We start from the raw sequence: 18,165 nt of genomic DNA on the forward strand, positions 1-18,165 counted from the left end.
CATTGGTTAGCTCAGGACAAACTCCCCTTTATCATAGTCTACATCATATGCTTCCAAGGCCATGAGTGAGTGAGTGAGTGCCTCTTTGGAGAGATAAAGAAACAGAGAACTCTATGTTCCGCACTGGCCACAAAATTCATGAAATTTGTTGTCTCCTTACCCTTTTTTCCCCCCTTTCAAACATGCTTTCACCTCCATAGTGCTTTATGTGTTGAGAAGTCAGAAAAAATACATATTCCTGCTTGTCCATTTCGGCTCTACCGAGTGGTTTAGAGTCTCCCATATTGCTCAGTCATTTCCTTCACCTAAACACCTTTTTCGTGTAGCTGTCAACTTCTATGTTGTGAGTTACTCCTTCAGATGAGTAAAAGGATGAGGAGGCTTTTGATCATTAGTGCGGCAATTTGTTTGGGTCTGTGCCACGGGTGTTGTTCAAGACGCAAAACAAATGAATTAATTCCATGCACCCAGTTGGCTCCTCTCTTTTCCAGTTCCCATACTGCCTCTGTTTCACTGCCAGTTTTTTTTTTCATTGGCCAAGTCAGCACAAGTTTTCTTTCCCGTAAATGTTTTTTAACACTTTAGTCATAAACACGAGTTCAGAAGAGGGTTTATGTATTTATTTATTTATTTGTTTTGCGCAACTGAACAGTCATTGGTGTGCGAGTCACAGCGTTTGTCTTTGTCTGGTTTCAGGACATCCTAAAAGGAAATTGTGTACCAAGTCCTCCCTTCCTCCCTTCCTAAATTGTCCCCTCTCTTTTTACCATGGCATGAGTCGTCCCTGAGTCATGTGAGGTTGAGCCATTCTTTGCCCCTCATAACTAGGTGGATTACCAGTTCCTTTATGCATCCGACCTATGGTATATAAATGTAACTCATCCTTTTGAATGATGCGTATGTTGTTTGGGTTAACAACAATACTAGACAGAATGGAGGCAGAAATGAAGAAGAAGGATTGGTCATCCTTTTCAACAAAATTTTAATCATGTGGCCATGTTCCCACTAATGTAATATTTGTTTTCACCAAAAACACAGACACCCAGATCAGACATGTATATGAGTCACTATTTTATTTACTCAAAGACAACATGTTGTAGTCTCACAGTAGACACGTGTTATTACAGACTGGTAACAACCAACTCTTACAAAAATATTATATATTTTTCTTCCAAAATAAATATCTAGACGTACCCCTATGGTCCAGCCTTGGTTGTGTCTTCATGTCATACAGTTACATATATTACCTCTCTATTGAAACATCTCAGACATAATAACACACCTTACAAAATAGTGTAACACACAGTAATTTCAAGTGCATAGTGATCATATAATTCACATGAAATATGTAGAATTTGACAGGTCTGCTACATTATGTCAGTGTGAAATGGGCTTTTAGTACAAATAGAGGCTAAGAGAGATGTTAAAGACACATAAACATAACTCCATCACATAAATTAACATAGATTGTAGGTATAGTTTTTTTCTTCTTGATAATGCTCACTTGATGGGTACAAAATGTATAACATCATCAAAATGAAGACATACATCTGATTTAATGCACAAAAATTTAAACAATGTACTCACAAACTCTCACAATCTGTCTTCAGTCATGCCATTAGTGGACAACAAATCAGCAGGAAGTGTCTTCCGCTTTGTGATAATGGCATTGGAAGATCAATAAGTAGATTAATTTAATGAAGTTATAATATATACTGTATAAATAAAGTGTTCTTTAGAGTTGACCTTTAAAAAAGACAAATATTAGCACATACTATGGCATAGTTATATGAGCTATTCTTAAAAGTATGGGACTGAAATAATGTTTCATTAGTTTTCATTTCTTTCATCCATTCCTTTTCATTAGTTGAAATGTTTTGCTTTGTCTTAAAACACTTTCAATGGACACATCGTCACCTTCTAGACTAGCCATGTTTTCTTTGACATCCTCTTAATTGATGAAGAACATCATAAGGTCAGGATAGTTGGAGAGCTGAGCGAGTGATCAGACTGGTCACCACTACTGCTGCTACGACGATGGGCAATACCACAAGGCTCATGTCTCCTTGAGGCATGGATAGTGCTTTGTTGAGTGGAAGTCGAGGGACCAGGAAGGCTGAGGTTTTGTGCAGTCACCGAGGGGCCTGCTTCCAGTGAGGCCGATGGGTAGGTAAAGATCAGGCTGGAGGTGAACGGTGTGAGCGAGGGCGTAGACATGAGCACAGGTGTGTGCAGAGCTTCAGATTCAATATGGATGGCAGATGAAGAGGCTGGGGCAGGTGGAGGTGGGATGGTTATTTTGGGCTTGGGTTTGTCTGCTTTTGGCTGGGCTGATTTGGAGGGTCTCGGTAGGTCAGAGTCAGCTGGTTCAATCTTAATGCCTCGAAGAGTAGGAAATTTAGGACGAGAGTCGGAGTCGGAGTCAGAGTCGGAATCTTGGGTCTTGCAGATGGGGCGATGGGCCTCGAGAACCAGTTCAAGCTTCTCTTTCTCTTTCTGTAGGTTTGCAATCTCCTTTTGTAGACGGGACTTATCATCCTCCAACTGGTCTGTCTCCTGTAGAAGAGGAAAGAGATTTGATATTACCTTGTACCAAGAAAAAACATATGTGCTTTGCAGCAGAGAAAACTCCACTGAAATGTTCCTGATGGACTTGAACTTACAGTTTGAAGTGTGTCAGTCAGTTCTCTTCTGCGGTTTCTGCATTTAGCAGCAGCCATTTTGTTTCGCTCTCTTCTGACTCTTCGTCGTTCTTGTTCCTCTGGGGATAACTGCAAAGATAAAAATACAGCATATGAAGGATGTGTAATTTCAGTAAAAATGGACTTAATATAACTGAAGTGGTTATATGCAATAGTCAGTGTGAAACTGAAATTAATTTTGTGTAGGCCTGTAGTCATTGTAGTTCACGTTTTTACAACACCAGTCTATCACTCCCACCTGCTGGAACAATGGTGTCATTACATGTGAGATTGCTTGGGACTGCATGTGAAACGAATGACCCCCATCTCAATATTTGCCATTACTAACTCATTTACCCGTCCAATGATTTTAGAACAGCTCTGTCCTGTTCTGTCCTTTGTCTGTCTGTCTGTGTGTACCCTTTATTCCCTCACCCTCACCCATAATGATGAGTCACACCTAGACCCCCTTGATGACTCATGTTTGAGTCATATGATTTACCCCAATGAGTCACATGATATTTCATTTCCTGTCGCATTATTTCACATAGCTAACTCTTGTCTGAAAATATATATATAAGGGTGAGAGGTCAACATGGACAAATACATGTGTCACACTAATAACATCCAGGACACATTTGAAGAATGTAAATAAACATATCTTTTTTCCAACAGGATATGCTGCCTATACAATAGTACATATCACAACAAAATAATATGATTTATTGCATCAGTCTAAAGCTCTGCCACACATTCTGAAGGAGTTCCTCTTTCTTCTAGCTCTGACCTCTCTCTCCCCACTTACTATTTCCTGGTGAAACTGCACAATCAAGCAGTCACTCTCCTTACAGGATATTACACACTACTGAGGCACTTACTCAAACATCTGTCTATCCAACTGTCAACCTAGCACTCCCTCTTCCTCTATGTGGACTAAAGGACCCCCCGCCCACACACACACACACACACACACACACACACACGTATGTACATACATACATACATACATACATACACACAGACACACATATACACACATACACACACAAACAAGCATAACTGTAAGGACCATCTTACATGTTCATCAGCGCGGCGTCTTGTGGAGTTCCCTGACGCGGAGGGAGCTCGTATAACCCCTGGGCGGATAATGTGGCTGTGAGCAGGGCGAGAGCCCCCCATGGAATGGCCACCAACTGTCATGGCGTAAGGGGGACGCAGGGATCTTGAGGGTCCTGGAGGGCCAATGATGGATGGTTGTACCAGCCACTGGAGATCCTGACTGGAAGTGATTGCATTGAGGCTGGGCACAAACTGACTGGATCCTGCCACAGACAACTTCTTTGGTTGCAGAAAAAAAGAAATTAGGCTTCAGTCTTAGTTCATTAGATCACAAAGACTTAGTAGCTTGTAGTAGCCTAGGCTAATATAGCTTAGTTATTTAACCAAGTGAGTAAATAACATCATAGTTATTACATCTTCATTAAACAGTCTGCTCACAATGTATTAACAGTGAGCCATTGTGTTATAAACTTGGCTTTCGAAGAGATAACATGCCACTATTCAGTCAGAATAGCGCCATTAAGACAAAAACGATTTGTAGAGTTAATCAGTGTAAGGTAGGTAGGCTATGACAAATGCTTACAGAATAGCCTTAGTAATGTTACGTTGGTATTGCTGGCAACATCTGACAGTCTATTCACTTGAGCAGGTCATCATACGTAGAATTAAAGGGAGAATCGAGGACGAATACTGCTCCTAAAGGTAACTCACCTGTTGTTGCTGTGCGGTAGCAGTGCTTGTTCCCGTAGGGTTTGATCCGGAGCCAGAGCTACTCTCAGAGAAGGTCTGGTCGGTTCCTCTGAGATAGTTCCGATACATATATGCGATGTTTCACCTTGTGTTTCCCGGCTACACAATGAAATACAGTTGAAAGAGTAAACCGATGTCTTTTTTACCACACCAATCTATCCACTGCCCAAGCAAATACAGCACTTTCAAAATTTAAGGAAGCACCACCTATTGCCGGGAAGAATAATCCAATTTCCAGGGGGTATAGGGAAACGATGAAGCACGTGTTGACTCGCAAAACAGCCAAAATGTCTTTACGATACGAACATCTGATGTGGTATGACCCTTCGCATAGATTCAGTTTCAGGTTCTAGTGAGGTTATGGGGGAGTCATTGGATTATAAACACCCAATATCTTACAACTGCAAACGTTACGCCCCTCCCATTCCAGTAAATGGTGCGGGCAAGTCACGGATCACACGCACAGTGACGTATATGACCATATTTAGATTTTTCCGGGAATCCCGCTTTGACAGTTCGGCTTGTGTTCTTCCTTGGCTGGATGCTTACGGTATGTCGCCTATATCATATAGACTGGCCCACAATCAATATCTACGTCTACCCAGAAAACCCATCAAACTGTTTTACATATGAAAATGAAGGATAAATTGTGAAATGTCATATTTAGTTTTCATTCTGTCTTTTAGCGTCTATAGCCCAGGCCCATTAAGGCTATGTGAAAATGCTTTTATTTTTGTGAAACGCTCTAGTGATGACAAACTAAATTGTCGTAGGCTATAGGCCTAGTTTACCACAGTAGCTCAGCTTGTAATTTAGGCTAAGAGAGGCTGGGCTACCACATTAATTGAAAGCAGGGAAAGCCGCCTGGGTCATAAAATGACTCAGACATGAGGTGCACGAGACTGCTCTAACATGTTTCGCAGCAGTCTAGCTTACAGTCCATCCCCTTTTGTAACACTATGTTCCGTTATATGGGCTATTAGCCTACAGGTTAAACGTTGTTCATGTAGGCAGCTTGTAGCCTAGGCCTACTTGTTTTCTTTCTTCAGGAACATAGGTTCCAGCTGATTACGGGCTGCTGCCAGCTGCCAGTCTGTCACATCCATAGACATAATGGTCACATCTTTGTTGAAGCACGTTCAAACTGGAAACGCGTCCACTTCCGTTTAACTTATCTGGCCTAGACTATGCTAATTATTTGCACCTAGCCTATTAGGGTACAAATAATAATGATGATGGTAATAATAAATGTAGCCAGCGCTTCGCAAAACCAAGATTACAGTTACACAGTGCTTTAGGCTATCATCTCTATAGCCTAAACATTGAAATCGTAGCCTATAAGCCTACATTAGATTCCTCTATTTCAGTTTCTACTTTTCCTCATTCTGAAACTTTGTCTCATCTCAAGGGAAAATCGCTGGATCATGGTAGGTCTCTGCAGGGCAGGCTATCAACAAACAGAAAGAGAGGGAAACTGAGTGACTCATGCCTATGGAATGTTGAGATGCCACACCCTTTCGCTCCCAGAGACATGCCGTGACCTGCAGGAATGATTGCGTAGGCCTGAACACGAACACATATTGCCGAAGGCGTCCTGACGTCTCATGGATGTGCAGGTGCCGAACACAGTGGACAGGCACACCTCATCCTCACCTACGAACTCGTAAATCATACCTCCATTACTTCAAGCCGTTTGATATGAACATAATCAAACCACTTCCGTTTATCAGTTTTTTTTTTCTTGGCCTAGGCTATGTGGTGTAGAGCAGTATAGGCTATGTGTGACAAAGCCAGTCGTTGAATTTGTTGAGTTTGTCGAACCACCCAGTTGGCCTAAAATATAGCCTAATCAACACTGATGAGTAGCCTATAATCTGAACTAGGCTACCCTACATAAAGAGGCCTACGTGACATTAAACGTGAACTGTAGGTTATGCCTATGATAATATGTATAGGTTATAACTTACTAATAGCCACAAACCACCATGACATTTAGGCTAGGCATTAGTGGAGTAAATTAGGGAGTAAATTATGCTAGATGGATGCTGCTATAATATCATAGCCTAGTTCATAAGCCTAATTTTATATTGGACAATGCCTTACATGTCACATCCAGGCTATACAACTTAACCTATTGGTCAAATTGTTTTTTGTTTGTTTGTTTTTTCAGTTGGAGGCTATGCCAATTAAGCTTTGAGAAAGACATGCAGCAATACATTTTTTACCCACTGCAATAGCACTTTATTATGATTCCCCCTGAGTAGAGAGAGAGAGAGAAATAATATTTTTAGAATGTTGTGTGTGAGGGCTGTTTATATGGCTACTGGAGCAATGTAATTTCCTTTTGTGGAAATATATGCTGTCTATGTATTAGTTTGCTGAGGGTGTCTTATGCATTATGATTTGTATATTGTAGTATTTTGTTATTTTTATTACGCTTTTAATTGAATTTACATTGTTGTTTATTCTCCATGTAGTCTCTTAACTGGGTCAAAAAAGTGGGATCACATCACACCTGTTCTTGCATCCCTTCGTTGGCTGCCAGTGCATCAAAGGATCCACTTTAAAATACTACTGATGGTGTTCAAAGCCCTCAACGGCCAGGCCCCATCTTACATTTCAGACCTCCTAATACCCCACTCAGCCACTAGATCCCTGAGATCTTGCATATCCACCACTCCAGATTAAAACAAAAAGGTGACAGGGCCTTTGCTGTTGCGGCTCCACGTTTGTGGAACCAATTGCCACCACACATACGTGATGCCCCCTCCATCTCTACTTTTAAATCAAGGCTCAAAACCCACCTTTACACCCTTGCTTTCCCTCCCCCTTAGTTTGATGGTTTTGTGTTTTAAGTGTACTTTTATTTAGTATTGGTATTTATTTACTTTTATTTTACTTATTATTATTATTATCTTATTTTATTGTATTTCATAGTATATTGTATATTATTTCATTTTATTTCTTTACCTATTTTTATTACACTATGTACAGCACTTTGGTCAGTGTGAACTGTTGTAAACGTGCTTTATAAATAAATATTACTTACTTACAAACGCGTCTGCACCAGGTCTGCACATACCATAACCATAACTATCTATCTATCTACATAGAATGCTTAAAACTTTTGTCTACGGACTGACATTCTGTTTCACCAATTACTTTGTAGAATTTATCAAAACAAAAAAAACACTCCTTGACCAATCAAGTCATCAGGATTGCAACGCTTGCCACGCAGGCAAAGATTCATCGACCAATGACTGAAAGCTGGAAGGCGGGTCAGTGGAGTCACTGGTAGACACGTAGCTAGTAAGTGTCAGCTAATCGATGTTAGCTTTGAAATGATTCAACTTGTACTCAATTTGTGGTTATTAGTACTATGCCATTGCTTTGAATGACTCATACAACGTTGTTGAACCAATTTTAGAGAGTTAAGGGCTGCTGTTTGCAAAGTTACAGGGAACTCTTAGATGTAGATGAGATAGTTAATCTAGCTAACGTTAGCTATCTAGCTAGCAATTGACGTGGATGCCCAGCTGACGAAGTAACATCTGCGGCCAGCAGTAGGGAGAACAAGTTAACTAAACGTGTTGGCAAACATACAAAATCTCTAACAAGTAGATTACTTGTCTTTTTTCATTTATTTTTAGAATCATCCTACGTAAGAAAATGGACCTTCCACACCATGGACACAGAGCGAGTAAGTAACGTCACATTACTACCTTCAGTCAACAACTATAACAGCTAACTTATCTAAACTTGCTCAACTTACAGTAGTTCTAAGGCTTGGTGTTTTGGAAGATAATTGGATGACATTTTTCCGACAAACTTTTTTAAGATGGGCTCAGCTTCTAACATGTAACTCTGGCAGACCAATTTTAGTTTCCATGATTCTCAAGGTAACATGCAAATGGCATAAATTATATGCAGTCATAATAGTCAAATGCTGGAAAAATCCACTGTCATAGTTCCTTCAGCTTTGTTTCTGTAGTGAATACCATTTAGTAGTAGGACAGGCAAATTGTAGGTTAACGCTGTGGGCTGTGCTGGATATGGGTTGGGCTGCTTGGAATAATGCTCCCCAGCACAGCCTAATAAACTGACAAAAATATAATTTGCTTGGTATTACAGCTAAACCAAGAGCTCGCACAGGTCCGCCGGCTGGAGACCCCATGCTTTTTGATGATACCAGCTCCGGAGGGCCTCCCATGCCCAGTCAGGGCTACTACAATTCAGGGTACAACATGAGTGGACCCCCTGGTGGTGGTGGGGGTGGTGCTGGCGCTGGCGTGAACAATTTATTTGCTGATCCGATGGCCAATGCTGCCATGATGTATGGTTCCTCTATTGCCAACCAGGGGAAGGATATTGTTAATAAAGAGGTAAGACTTGATCCTGGAGGCATGATGTGGAGTTTCATCTGGAGGCTTTTCTGTAGAAGGTTTGAAGTCATCATGCTGCTGTTAGAATTGTTTCCATGTTCTCTTTTGCCCAAAACCACAGATAGGCCGGTTTGTTTCCATGAACAAGTTGAAGCACTTCTTCGCAGTGGACACCAAATATGTAATCAAGAAACTGATGCTCCTCATGTTCCCCTATACGCATCAGGTAAATTCCATTTGAATGTAATTATGGTGGTGTGTTAGGTGATCATATTATACATTGCAGCTCCGGCTCTATTGTTCTATTGCTGCCATTCTATGCCTTATGATTGGGATTCTTAAACTAGGGGGGCACAAAATATGGAAGGGGTTGAAAAATTTCTTTCTGTCTGAATGAAGTTATTTTTAAAAAGTCCGAACAGGTTTAGAAATTGGGATACTCATCAGCTCAAGATGTAGACCCAATTCACCCAGGCGCCTCTAGCAACGACCCAACGTTTGAGCATGAGAATGTGGTACACAAGTTTACCAGTGACCAAAAACTCCATGTCAACACAACACAGTAGTGTCAGTTATGAATTGCAAGACAGCTTGTTATCAATTACAATAGCATTACGTTGTAATACCAAAAACATAGCCAAACCATACCAAAAACATAGCCTCTTTTGGTGGAGGTAATGAGACTGTTCAGACAATACAAATCAGTTTATCCAAACCCATTTCAGTGTACAGAGATCAACTTTCTCCAACTTAAAAAATAAGAATGGGTGGCTATACTGCTTATGTATGATCTTGATTACTGACAGATTCATAGGCCGTTGCTTATTTGCATTGCACTTCTTGTTGTGGACAATAAATTGTTACATAATAGCTTCTGCTTTGCGTTTTATGCAGTGGTTAACACGTGAGGGAGGTTAGCTAACGGTGTGCACTGTCAAATTAGTTGGTTGTGAGACTTGGCCAATAGTTTTGGGGAGATGGGCAGATAAAAAGTTGTGAGAACCACAGCCAGTCGCTCATTGAAAGATATTCCATAATCATAGTTTATATGAAAAAAGGGTTTGTGCTTTATCTCTCCATCGTCAGATCTAGTACACAAATCACTCCATGTCCTGATGAAGACATGGGTGTGTGTCTAATTTCTGTTTTATCTCATATTGTGATTTCATAAGGACTGGGAAGTGCGATATCACAGAGATACTCCCCTGCCACCCCGACATGATGTGAATGCTCCTGACCTCTACATACCCTGTGAGTCAAAGCTAATACTAGTGCTGATGACATAGGTGACAGGATGAAAATAACCATGTGCAATAATATTCCCTCTTCCAGTAATTTCAGACTTACACCTACATTAGTTAGACTTCACAAAGTCTGAATAATTCTTCATTATTTGTCTTATACTATGCAACGTTTTCCAGTTAATCAATTCGTTCCATACTGTTATATATGATTAAATGAGTCATTACCGGTCGAACGGTGTTTTTTTTGGCCGCTCTAGTGGTCTGTAGCGGTAAAACCACACTTGCAACTTCAGGAGACACCGGGCACGCACCCATGCTCTACTCCAGGAAGTGTCATGTAAAGTCTCATGAAAAGGCACGGCAGACTGACCGATTGAGGAGTTTTGTCAAATATACACGCTAAAGCTAAAGCTGAAAGCGAAACCGGCGATGAAATCGCCAATCCTGCATAGTATACCTTTAAAAAAACAGTCACTGTCCTGATCCTGATTCTAATTGAAGTTTCTTTTCTTTTTGTCATAGCAATGGCTTTCATCACCTACATTTTGCTAGCTGGGATGGCCCTTGGAATCCAGAAAAGGTTATTTATGTGTTTACCTTCATATCCCCTCCCAGCCTTGTACTTTTGAATATCCTTTGAAGGAGCTAATTCTGTTGACTTTGAGTAGTCCTGAATAAGAGTACGCCGCATCTGTGATAGCGAAGAGGCTTTTGAGAGACAAGCAGGAGAGATATGCCAAAGATTTTTAGACCGTGGGTATGACCATACATTACTGCAGGGTTGCCTTGAGCGGGCGCGCAACACCCAACGCACAAGCCTAATGACTTCTAGAGCACATAGGCCGACTACAAGCACAAACACTCCAATCACTTTTGTGTCGACCTATGGAAACATTTCGAATTCATTGAAACACACTGTTCAACGGCATTGGCATGTTTTAAGCAGCGATCCAACTATTGGTCAGGTCTTTCAAGATCCCCCAAGATTCTGTTACAAACGAGCATCCAATTTAAGAGACCGTCTGGTACAGTCGTATCTCCCTGCACCAAGCCCGCTCAGTCTTTCTTTAAGAATTTCAGACGGCAACTTCAAGTGTTTTAATTGTGTAGCATGCAACTCTATGCTGACTGAAAAATCGTTCACACATCCAAACACAGACAGGACGTTTAAAGTGAAAGGCAGAATTACCTGCCTAACCTCTTTTGTTGTATACTTATTGACGTGCCCTTGTGGGCTATTTTATGTGGGTAAAACAAAACGTCAATTAAAAACTAGAATTTGTGAGCATAAGTCTAACATCAGAAAGAATGACGAGAAATCGTCAGTTGCGAGACATTTTAACTCTGCGGGTCATGATGCGAACTCTCTCAGGTTTATGGGCCTGGAGACTGTCAATCGGCCAAATAGAGGAGGGGACCGTGAGAACCGCCTTCTACAGAGGGAGGCTTGGTATATATTTAACTTGAATACATGCACACCTAATGGTATGAATGAAGACCTATCTTTGACTTGTTTTTTGTAAAAACTGTTTTGGTAAAATGTTGTTTATGTAGGCTAAATGGCCTGTGCATTATGTGATTAACAGAAGAAACAATGAATGATTTTAATTGAATTATTGTATGGGATGACACTGTATCACCATTGGTTGATTGTGTGGGTGTATATGTGGGTGTAGGTATAAATAAGTGAGGTTGTTTATGTATCTGCTTGAGCACACTGAGGAAGGCGCTAAGCCGAAACGCGTCTGTGCAACAATAAAAAACACGTTTATATGCAAAGTGCGACCTTTTTTCCTTTTCTCAGTCCTGAATACGGCCACACTGCACTCTTCCATTAGCTCAAATGTAATAGTATAGAGCACCATACGTGGTACAGTGTGGTGTTGCAAGAGACCAGGGCCAAGGCTAGCTGTTTTGTGTGGTAATTCCAGTGGAAATCTGGACAGGCCTTTTTCTTTGCATTCTTTTGCTATTTCTAGGTCATTAAAACCTCCACATACCACCTTCTGTTGTTTTATTACATGTTCATAGTGAAAGATAGCCTGGCCCATACAGTGTATTGTCGTATCAGACCTACTTACTTGTTGTTTCCTCTCTTGTCTGTGTCTCCTGTGGGACAGGTTCAGTCCGGAGGTGTTGGGCCTGTGTGCTAGCACTGCCCTGGTGTGGATGGTCATTGAGGTGTTGGCCATGCTGTTGAGCTTGTACTTGCTTACTGTGCACTCTGATCTTTCTACCTTTGATCTCATTGCTTACAGTGGATACAAATATGTGGGGTAAGGCTTTTTCTATCATCACTGCTCTAAAACAATGCATTATTTTAATGCACATTAACATGTTGCTGTTATGTAAAGGAGTATGGAGACCATTCCTGACCTTAAATGATTAAATGAAATGAAGAGTCCTTGGAGCTAAACTGTTCCCTTTCTCTGGTTTAGGATGATCTTCACTGTCCTCTGTGGACTCCTCTTTGGCAGTGATGGCTACTTTGTTGCTTTGGCATGGAGTTCCTGTGCCCTCATGTTTTTCATAGTGAGTTTTACTTATCTCAGTTTATTAATGACCATTGTGATATGATGTGAAGTGTCTGTTTTACATTCTCGTTTGAATTATATGTATATCACTATATGATCCCTTATTTGTGTTTTATGATCATGATCATTTCAGAAACGCCCCAAGCAGATATCCTAACATCTGTCAAATAGTGAAAAAAATAGCCAAGCAAAAGCACACAGAATATCCAAAGAGTCCAGAGGAAATCTCGAGTTATCCAAAAGTCACTAAATTAATTAATTCCCAGAAATTGCCAGGTGTTTACCCATAAACTTTCTTTGGTGCAGGGCATCCCCCATGAGTAACAATGGCATAACAGTTGTAATTTTTGGAAATGTAAGCATGTAACTCTGCCTGATGAAGGTCTAACGACCGAAAGCTAGCACTCAGTAAAGCTTTAAACTTTTTTGCACAAAGACTTGAAGTGTGCGGATTCTTCTTTAAAATATCCAGTTTACTCTTAATCCTGCACCTCACACGGATGAGCGGTGATTTTTGACTTTTAAGCATTTAAGTAACATGCTGTACCATGTTATTTTTAGCACAATGGCGATTGTAATATAGGGGGTATGAAACTATTGGTGGCTATGCAGTATGCTCCCAAGTCAGTATGATGGTATAATATGAAATGAACACATCTATCCTATCCTGTATAAATTCAGTTATATCTCTCTTCTCAGGTCCGCTCACTCAAGATGAAGATTCTTTCCTCGCTGTCCTCCGACTCCATGGGTGCTGGAGCAAGCGCCAAGCCCCGCTTCCGCCTTTACATCACCATGGCAACTGCTGTTTTTCAGCCAATCATCATTTACTGGCTCACCTCTCACCTGGTCAGGTGACCTGGTAGTGCCCATCCATCAGGGTCTGCTAGCATGGAACTTTCAATCACATGTTGATGACCTTTAGCAAACTTTATGGAGTGTCATTACTACACTTGCCTTTGGCCGTTGCACCAAAATGGCCTGTAGATATTTGCTTGTTGTAGGTTGTTTGTTTTGGGGGCTGAAGTGTTCATAAACTCCCTAAACAAACTCAGACTGAATATGGCATGCAAGGCTATGGACGAATGGATAGCTCATTGAAAAATATCTTCAGAGTTATGGGTTTTCACTTCAACAAAAATGGACCTCTAAGAACCTTGTAAACGTTGTGCTTTGGGTGTCTAATAGTCTAAACAGGCAGACAACCAAAATGACCAATGAACGAATTTTAGGAGAAAGCTGTTTTGGCTATATCAAATACGTATCTATATTGCAATGCCCTGGATTACCATTCTGTGCTGAAATATTGTGTATGTTGTGAAGCACACACTTGTATAACTCCTTTTGTATTTATCTGTGCTATTGGAAGCATGAACAGCAGTGTTTTTATTTTTGTAGTAAAACAAAAACAAAATGAGTGAATTTTAACCACAAGCAGTTTATACACGTGTTTTCATTTCAGTCGATGTGTGTGAGATGAAAACTTGAAGTGAACCTATTGATGAGTAATCCGATGTGTTGGATGTAAAGTAAAAAGCATACAAAAAACCTGTGGATCATTGCTGTGTTCCTTGGTATACTGTAATTGAATGCATTATGCATAACCTGTAAGAATCTGCCACCTGATACAGATTGAATTCATATGGGGCTAATATTTGAGTATTTCAGTGAAGCAAAATAGCCCTTTGTCTAGGCTCAAATTGTTAAAACAAAATGAGTGTACTGCTTTAATGCAGACTGGGGTACCTTCAGTCATAAATCAGATTCATGGGCATGTCACTTTAAGGTCGAGCAACAGGCGCGCCGGCTGCAAAGCGTCCTTTTGGTTACTAAGGAAACCAGGGAAAAGTAAGAACGCGCACACCAGTGGTAATTCGTGCGTTGCGCTGGGTTCTGGCGGCTGGATTCTTGAAACGAAATAATTTCTACAGATAAATGCATGCACGTTGATGCACATTTACATCTTATCAACTTTGAATTAGTTGGGCATTAAAGGTAAGTTACTCTTGTTTGCACCCGTCCCTATCTCAGCACCTAGATATGTCCACAAAGGAATGGTTAGCTTGCTAATTGTTGAAAATGTAACTTAATATTCTAGCGCCATTTTCTCAGGTGGAACACCATGCGGCTTCATTTTAGTTTTGTTTGCTAACTGGAAGAAAATTTAGGAATTTTAACTGACTTAACAAAAATTAACGCAATGTTAACCACCTATCTCTTCTATGCACCTGTCTGTCCCCGTCGCCCAGAGCCTGTAGATTCGCTTGATGGCTTGCTAAATCATTTACACATGAATAGTGGCGCAAAAATAATTTGTTAGGACTTTGAACTGCACGACTCTTTTGTCCACTCTACCTCTGGATCTGTCTTTAACTATGCATTTTAATTTCTTGAGAGTCTTTCAATACAACCTCTTTAATTATAATGTTAGTATAGTTTGATTATTGGATAGTTTGTTTATCACTGTACTGACACTTGTTTCATATCAAACAAATGATTGCTTACATGTTCTTTATTGACTTTTTACCAGGTTCATGTGAATATCACCTGCACCTGTTTGTAGCAGGGAGAGCGATGGAGAAAGATCATTCACTGCCACCCCTCTCTCCCATCCAGTCCCCAGGCACTCCCTGCAAAAACCTCTCACTTTCTCCCTCACTGCCTCATTCTTCTGCCACTGTACCCTCGTCTCCTCCTCTGTCCCCTTCCTCTTTCTCCCTCCCTCGCTCACACTCGTCCCCCTCCTGTCCCACACCTTCTCAGCCCTTTGATGAGCTCACCTCACACTGCCTCGGGTCACCTCTCCTATCTGACCAAGACGACCTGACCTGTCTAAGCTGGCTTCACCAGAGACGGAACCTTCTCCCCATGCAACCTCTGCTCAAGAACTCCTCACTGGCCTACGTAGAACCTCGGGACCTCGTCCCTCCCCCACCGGGTCCCCGTGCCCTCGGCAAGCCCCCATACTCGTTCAGCAGCCTCATATTCATGGCAATAGAGGATTCGGCGGAGAAACAGCTGCCGGTGAAGGATATCTATGAGTGGATCGTCAACTCTTTCCCCTACTACAGGGCTGCCCCAGGCGGATGGAGGAATTCAGTTCGCCACAATCTGTCTCTGAGTAAGAGCTTCCGCCGCATCAGCAGAGAGAAGTGTAAGGTAAGGACCCCAACAAGTTTGCCACCAATATCTGTTTACTCTTACTATATTTTTATATGGTGTCTTCTTGGGTATTTGTGTGTTATTAGGTATTAGTCATTTTGTGTGATGTCCTTACAGTCTGGTGGAAAGGGCTCACTCTGGTGTGTGTGCCCAGAGTATCGACCTGCTCTTTTAGAGGTGCTGAAGAAAACACACTATTGCCACAGTACCAATGTCAATCTGCTTAACAATCCTGTATTGTAAGTATAAACACCAAATGAATTGTAAAAATCTACTTATAATGAATGCCAGTTGAATGCCCTCCCTAATGTGACAGAGTTAACATCCACGTGTGTCTTTAATACTGTGCATTTATAGGCAGGAGGCAACTGATTATGGGTCACCAGTCATGTGTGAAACAGTCGAAATGTCAGGTAGGCCCACCACAATATTAAAATCACAATCGAAACCCAGGTATGCGTGTATAGATCTCAAATACCAAATGTACCCTCTCAGGAAGACAGTAACGAAAAAGAAGCATTTGGAATCTTTGTGTGTGTGTGTGTGTGTGTGTGTGTGTGTGAGAGAGAGATGCCACATTATTCTACATGACTAGTTAACTTTGTGAAAGTGATCCCCTAAGTCTTCAACTTCTTGTCTAGTCTGACTTTCTCTCAGGGTTGCAAAACTGGTGTGTTTGGGTGGCATTGCCATGGGAACAACCTGGCATTGCCCTGGCAACCTATAGCCACAGCAACACCAGGACTGCCCTCTTTATGTGTCTCTTTTAGTGTGTGGCTCTTATGCAAAGTGATTTTCAGCTTGTGTCAATGGTTGTATTTCTTACACATTGAGCTGAACATCCCTGAGGCAACAGCTGAATTATGTAACTGTGAACTGCTAAGGATACACAAATTGTTCTTAATTCATTGTAGTAGATGTGAGTGAGTTGTGGAATAACACAATAACACATTTTCCAGTGTAGACTTACTACTACAATAAATATTGAATATTAAATGTCTTCATCACATTACATGTCCGTTCCTTGTTTCATGGCTCTTCCCCTGCTTCCCCAGATGACCTTTCCTCCAGTGCGCCCTGCTCCATGACCCCTGACCATGAGGAGCTGGTTGCTATAGAGTCTGTGACACTTCATGAGGAGGCTGAAAAGGAGGGAGAGAAAGACCCGCTTGCTGACAGTGGCTACATCGAGCTCCATTATTACCAGTTTAACCAGTACGAGTACCTAGTGCTTCCTGGAAACGCAGAGCTGGATCTGGAGACGGTAGAGATACTACAGCTGGACGCAGAGGCCCAGGAAGCTGCTGGTTCACTCCTTGACCTTGCAGGGGGTGGACACTCTGGGTAATTAACATACGAGGTCAAGCAACTACAGTTACTAAACACACTCAACAGAGACTGATGCAAACTGGTGTGACTTGACAATGTTACATGCTGACTATTTATGGAATGGTTGTTCAATTTTGACACCATAAAACTGCCTGAGAATTGTTCCTGTCACAAAGTGATGTAGGTGCTGTACCTCACATGGAAATCAGCCAATGCACTTGAACTCTCTTTCTTAAATGTTAAGAATAACTGAAAGCAACGTTCCCCTCAGATTTTGCTGTTGGAATTCCTTGAATAAAAATGGCTATTTTTGTGTTTTTCACACTGTGGTCATTAAGAATCAATTTATTGTTATCATTCATAAATTGTGGAATGCTTTAAACACTTTTAAGAAGACTGCCAGTCGTTCCACTTTGTTTCAGGGCACAAATAATGTTTAGTAACTAATCTTGTGCTCTTAGTGGATGATTAATATGTTACTTTTGAGACATTTTAGACTTTGTAGGCCTCTCTGTTTAACATTATGTGAACTTTTGATTTCTTTCTGATGTAAATGACTTACTTATCTTGCTTCATGGAATAAGACAGTTGGTCGCAATTTCTGACATCTGTAAAATTTGCATGCCAATAAAGAGTTCTTGAAATGGTTATATATGGAGAAGTTTTTCTTTTTTTATTCGAAACATACCCCAAGGCCGAATGTCACATACTGTATTTGAACGTTTGGCCTATAGCAGTGGATGTGGACACTGCAGAATGCATTATACATAACCGTGGAGTGTTACTGTGATAAATGAAAATATGTTATTCTTCAAGTTAAGATTTCTTATGTTTTGGTGCGTTGATGGGTAAATATGGTTCTAATTATGGCCGTGCTCATGCCATTTGGTCTAACACGCCCTCTGTATGGCAGCAATCCTGGAAAAACTGATGGTGCCCACAAAAAATACCTTTAAAGGAACATGCCTTATATTGAATTTTTAAAGATGAAGTGCAGGTTGAGTATACATGACGTACTGTCAGG

The 18,165-nt window shown here is 41.1% G+C and overlaps 3 protein-coding genes across 4 annotated transcripts; 2 read left to right on the forward strand and 1 right to left on the reverse strand.

Moving 5' to 3' along the window:
- Positions 1-1,047: 1,047 nt before the first annotated feature.
- fosl1a (FOS like 1, AP-1 transcription factor subunit a) lies at positions 1,048-4,831 on the reverse strand. 2 transcript variants are annotated; one of them, XM_062524442.1, is made up of 5 exons: positions 4,698-4,831; positions 4,452-4,589; positions 3,759-4,019; positions 2,664-2,771; positions 1,048-2,556 (listed from the first exon to the last, which is right to left on the reverse strand). In XM_062524442.1, exons 2-5 carry the CDS (start codon positions 4,557-4,559, stop codon positions 1,969-1,971), a joined length of 1,065 nt encoding a protein of 354 aa, XP_062380426.1. In that variant the 5' UTR covers positions 4,560-4,589; positions 4,698-4,831; the 3' UTR covers positions 1,048-1,968. The 2 variants fall into 2 exon arrangements, with proteins under 2 accessions (XP_062380426.1, XP_062380427.1); XM_062524443.1 differs by having other exon boundaries at positions 3,759-4,016; positions 4,452-4,828.
- A 2,880-nt stretch (positions 4,832-7,711) lies between these two features.
- yif1a (Yip1 interacting factor homolog A (S. cerevisiae)) lies at positions 7,712-14,222 on the forward strand. The gene is made up of 9 exons (XM_062524167.1): positions 7,712-7,799; positions 8,141-8,190; positions 8,622-8,872; positions 8,994-9,098; positions 10,045-10,123; positions 10,639-10,696; positions 12,237-12,392; positions 12,555-12,648; positions 13,350-14,222. Exons 2-9 carry the CDS (start codon positions 8,160-8,162, stop codon positions 13,506-13,508), a joined length of 933 nt encoding a protein of 310 aa, XP_062380151.1. The 5' UTR covers positions 7,712-7,799; positions 8,141-8,159; the 3' UTR covers positions 13,509-14,222.
- Positions 14,223-15,159: 937 nt separating this feature from the next.
- si:ch211-145o7.3 (forkhead box protein N2) lies at positions 15,160-17,789 on the forward strand. The gene is made up of 4 exons (XM_062524790.1): positions 15,160-15,809; positions 15,930-16,051; positions 16,170-16,225; positions 16,868-17,789. The coding sequence occupies exons 1-4, from the start codon at positions 15,225-15,227 to the stop codon at positions 17,158-17,160; spliced, it is 1,056 nt and encodes a 351-aa protein (XP_062380774.1). The 5' UTR covers positions 15,160-15,224; the 3' UTR covers positions 17,161-17,789.
- The last annotated feature ends 376 nt before the right edge of the window (positions 17,790-18,165 follow it).

The sequence above is a fragment of the Sardina pilchardus genome, chromosome 21 (genome assembly GCF_963854185.1).
Source record: "Sardina pilchardus chromosome 21, fSarPil1.1, whole genome shotgun sequence".
In the NCBI taxonomy this organism is placed as follows: Eukaryota; Metazoa; Chordata; class Actinopteri; order Clupeiformes; family Clupeidae; genus Sardina; species Sardina pilchardus.

Bases quoted from the DNA above. Each gene is read 5' to 3' on its own strand.
- fosl1a (XM_062524442.1), bottom strand. From the start codon at position 4,559: ATGTATCGGAACTATCTCAGAGGAACCGACCAGACCTTCTCTGAGAGT. The intron at 2,772-3,758 runs GTAAGATGGTCC...TTATCTTTGCAG, and splicing joins GACGCCGCGCTGATGAACAT to TTATCCCCAGAGGAACAAGA. The intron at 2,557-2,663 runs GTAAGTTCAAGT...CCTCTTCTACAG, and splicing joins TGACTGACACACTTCAAACT to GAGACAGACCAGTTGGAGGA.
- yif1a (XM_062524167.1), top strand. From the start codon at position 8,160: ATGGACCTTCCACACCATGGACACAGAGCGA. The intron at 10,124-10,638 runs GTGAGTCAAAGC...TTTTTGTCATAG, and splicing joins TCCTGACCTCTACATACCCT to CAATGGCTTTCATCACCTAC. The intron at 12,649-13,349 runs GTGAGTTTTACT...CTCTCTTCTCAG, and splicing joins GTGCCCTCATGTTTTTCATA to GTCCGCTCACTCAAGATGAA.
- si:ch211-145o7.3 (XM_062524790.1), top strand. From the start codon at position 15,225: ATGGAGAAAGATCATTCACTGCCACCCCTCTCTCCCATCCAGTCCCCA. The intron at 15,810-15,929 runs GTAAGGACCCCA...ATGTCCTTACAG, and splicing joins TCAGCAGAGAGAAGTGTAAG to TCTGGTGGAAAGGGCTCACT. The intron at 16,052-16,169 runs GTAAGTATAAAC...GTGCATTTATAG, and splicing joins CTGCTTAACAATCCTGTATT to GCAGGAGGCAACTGATTATG.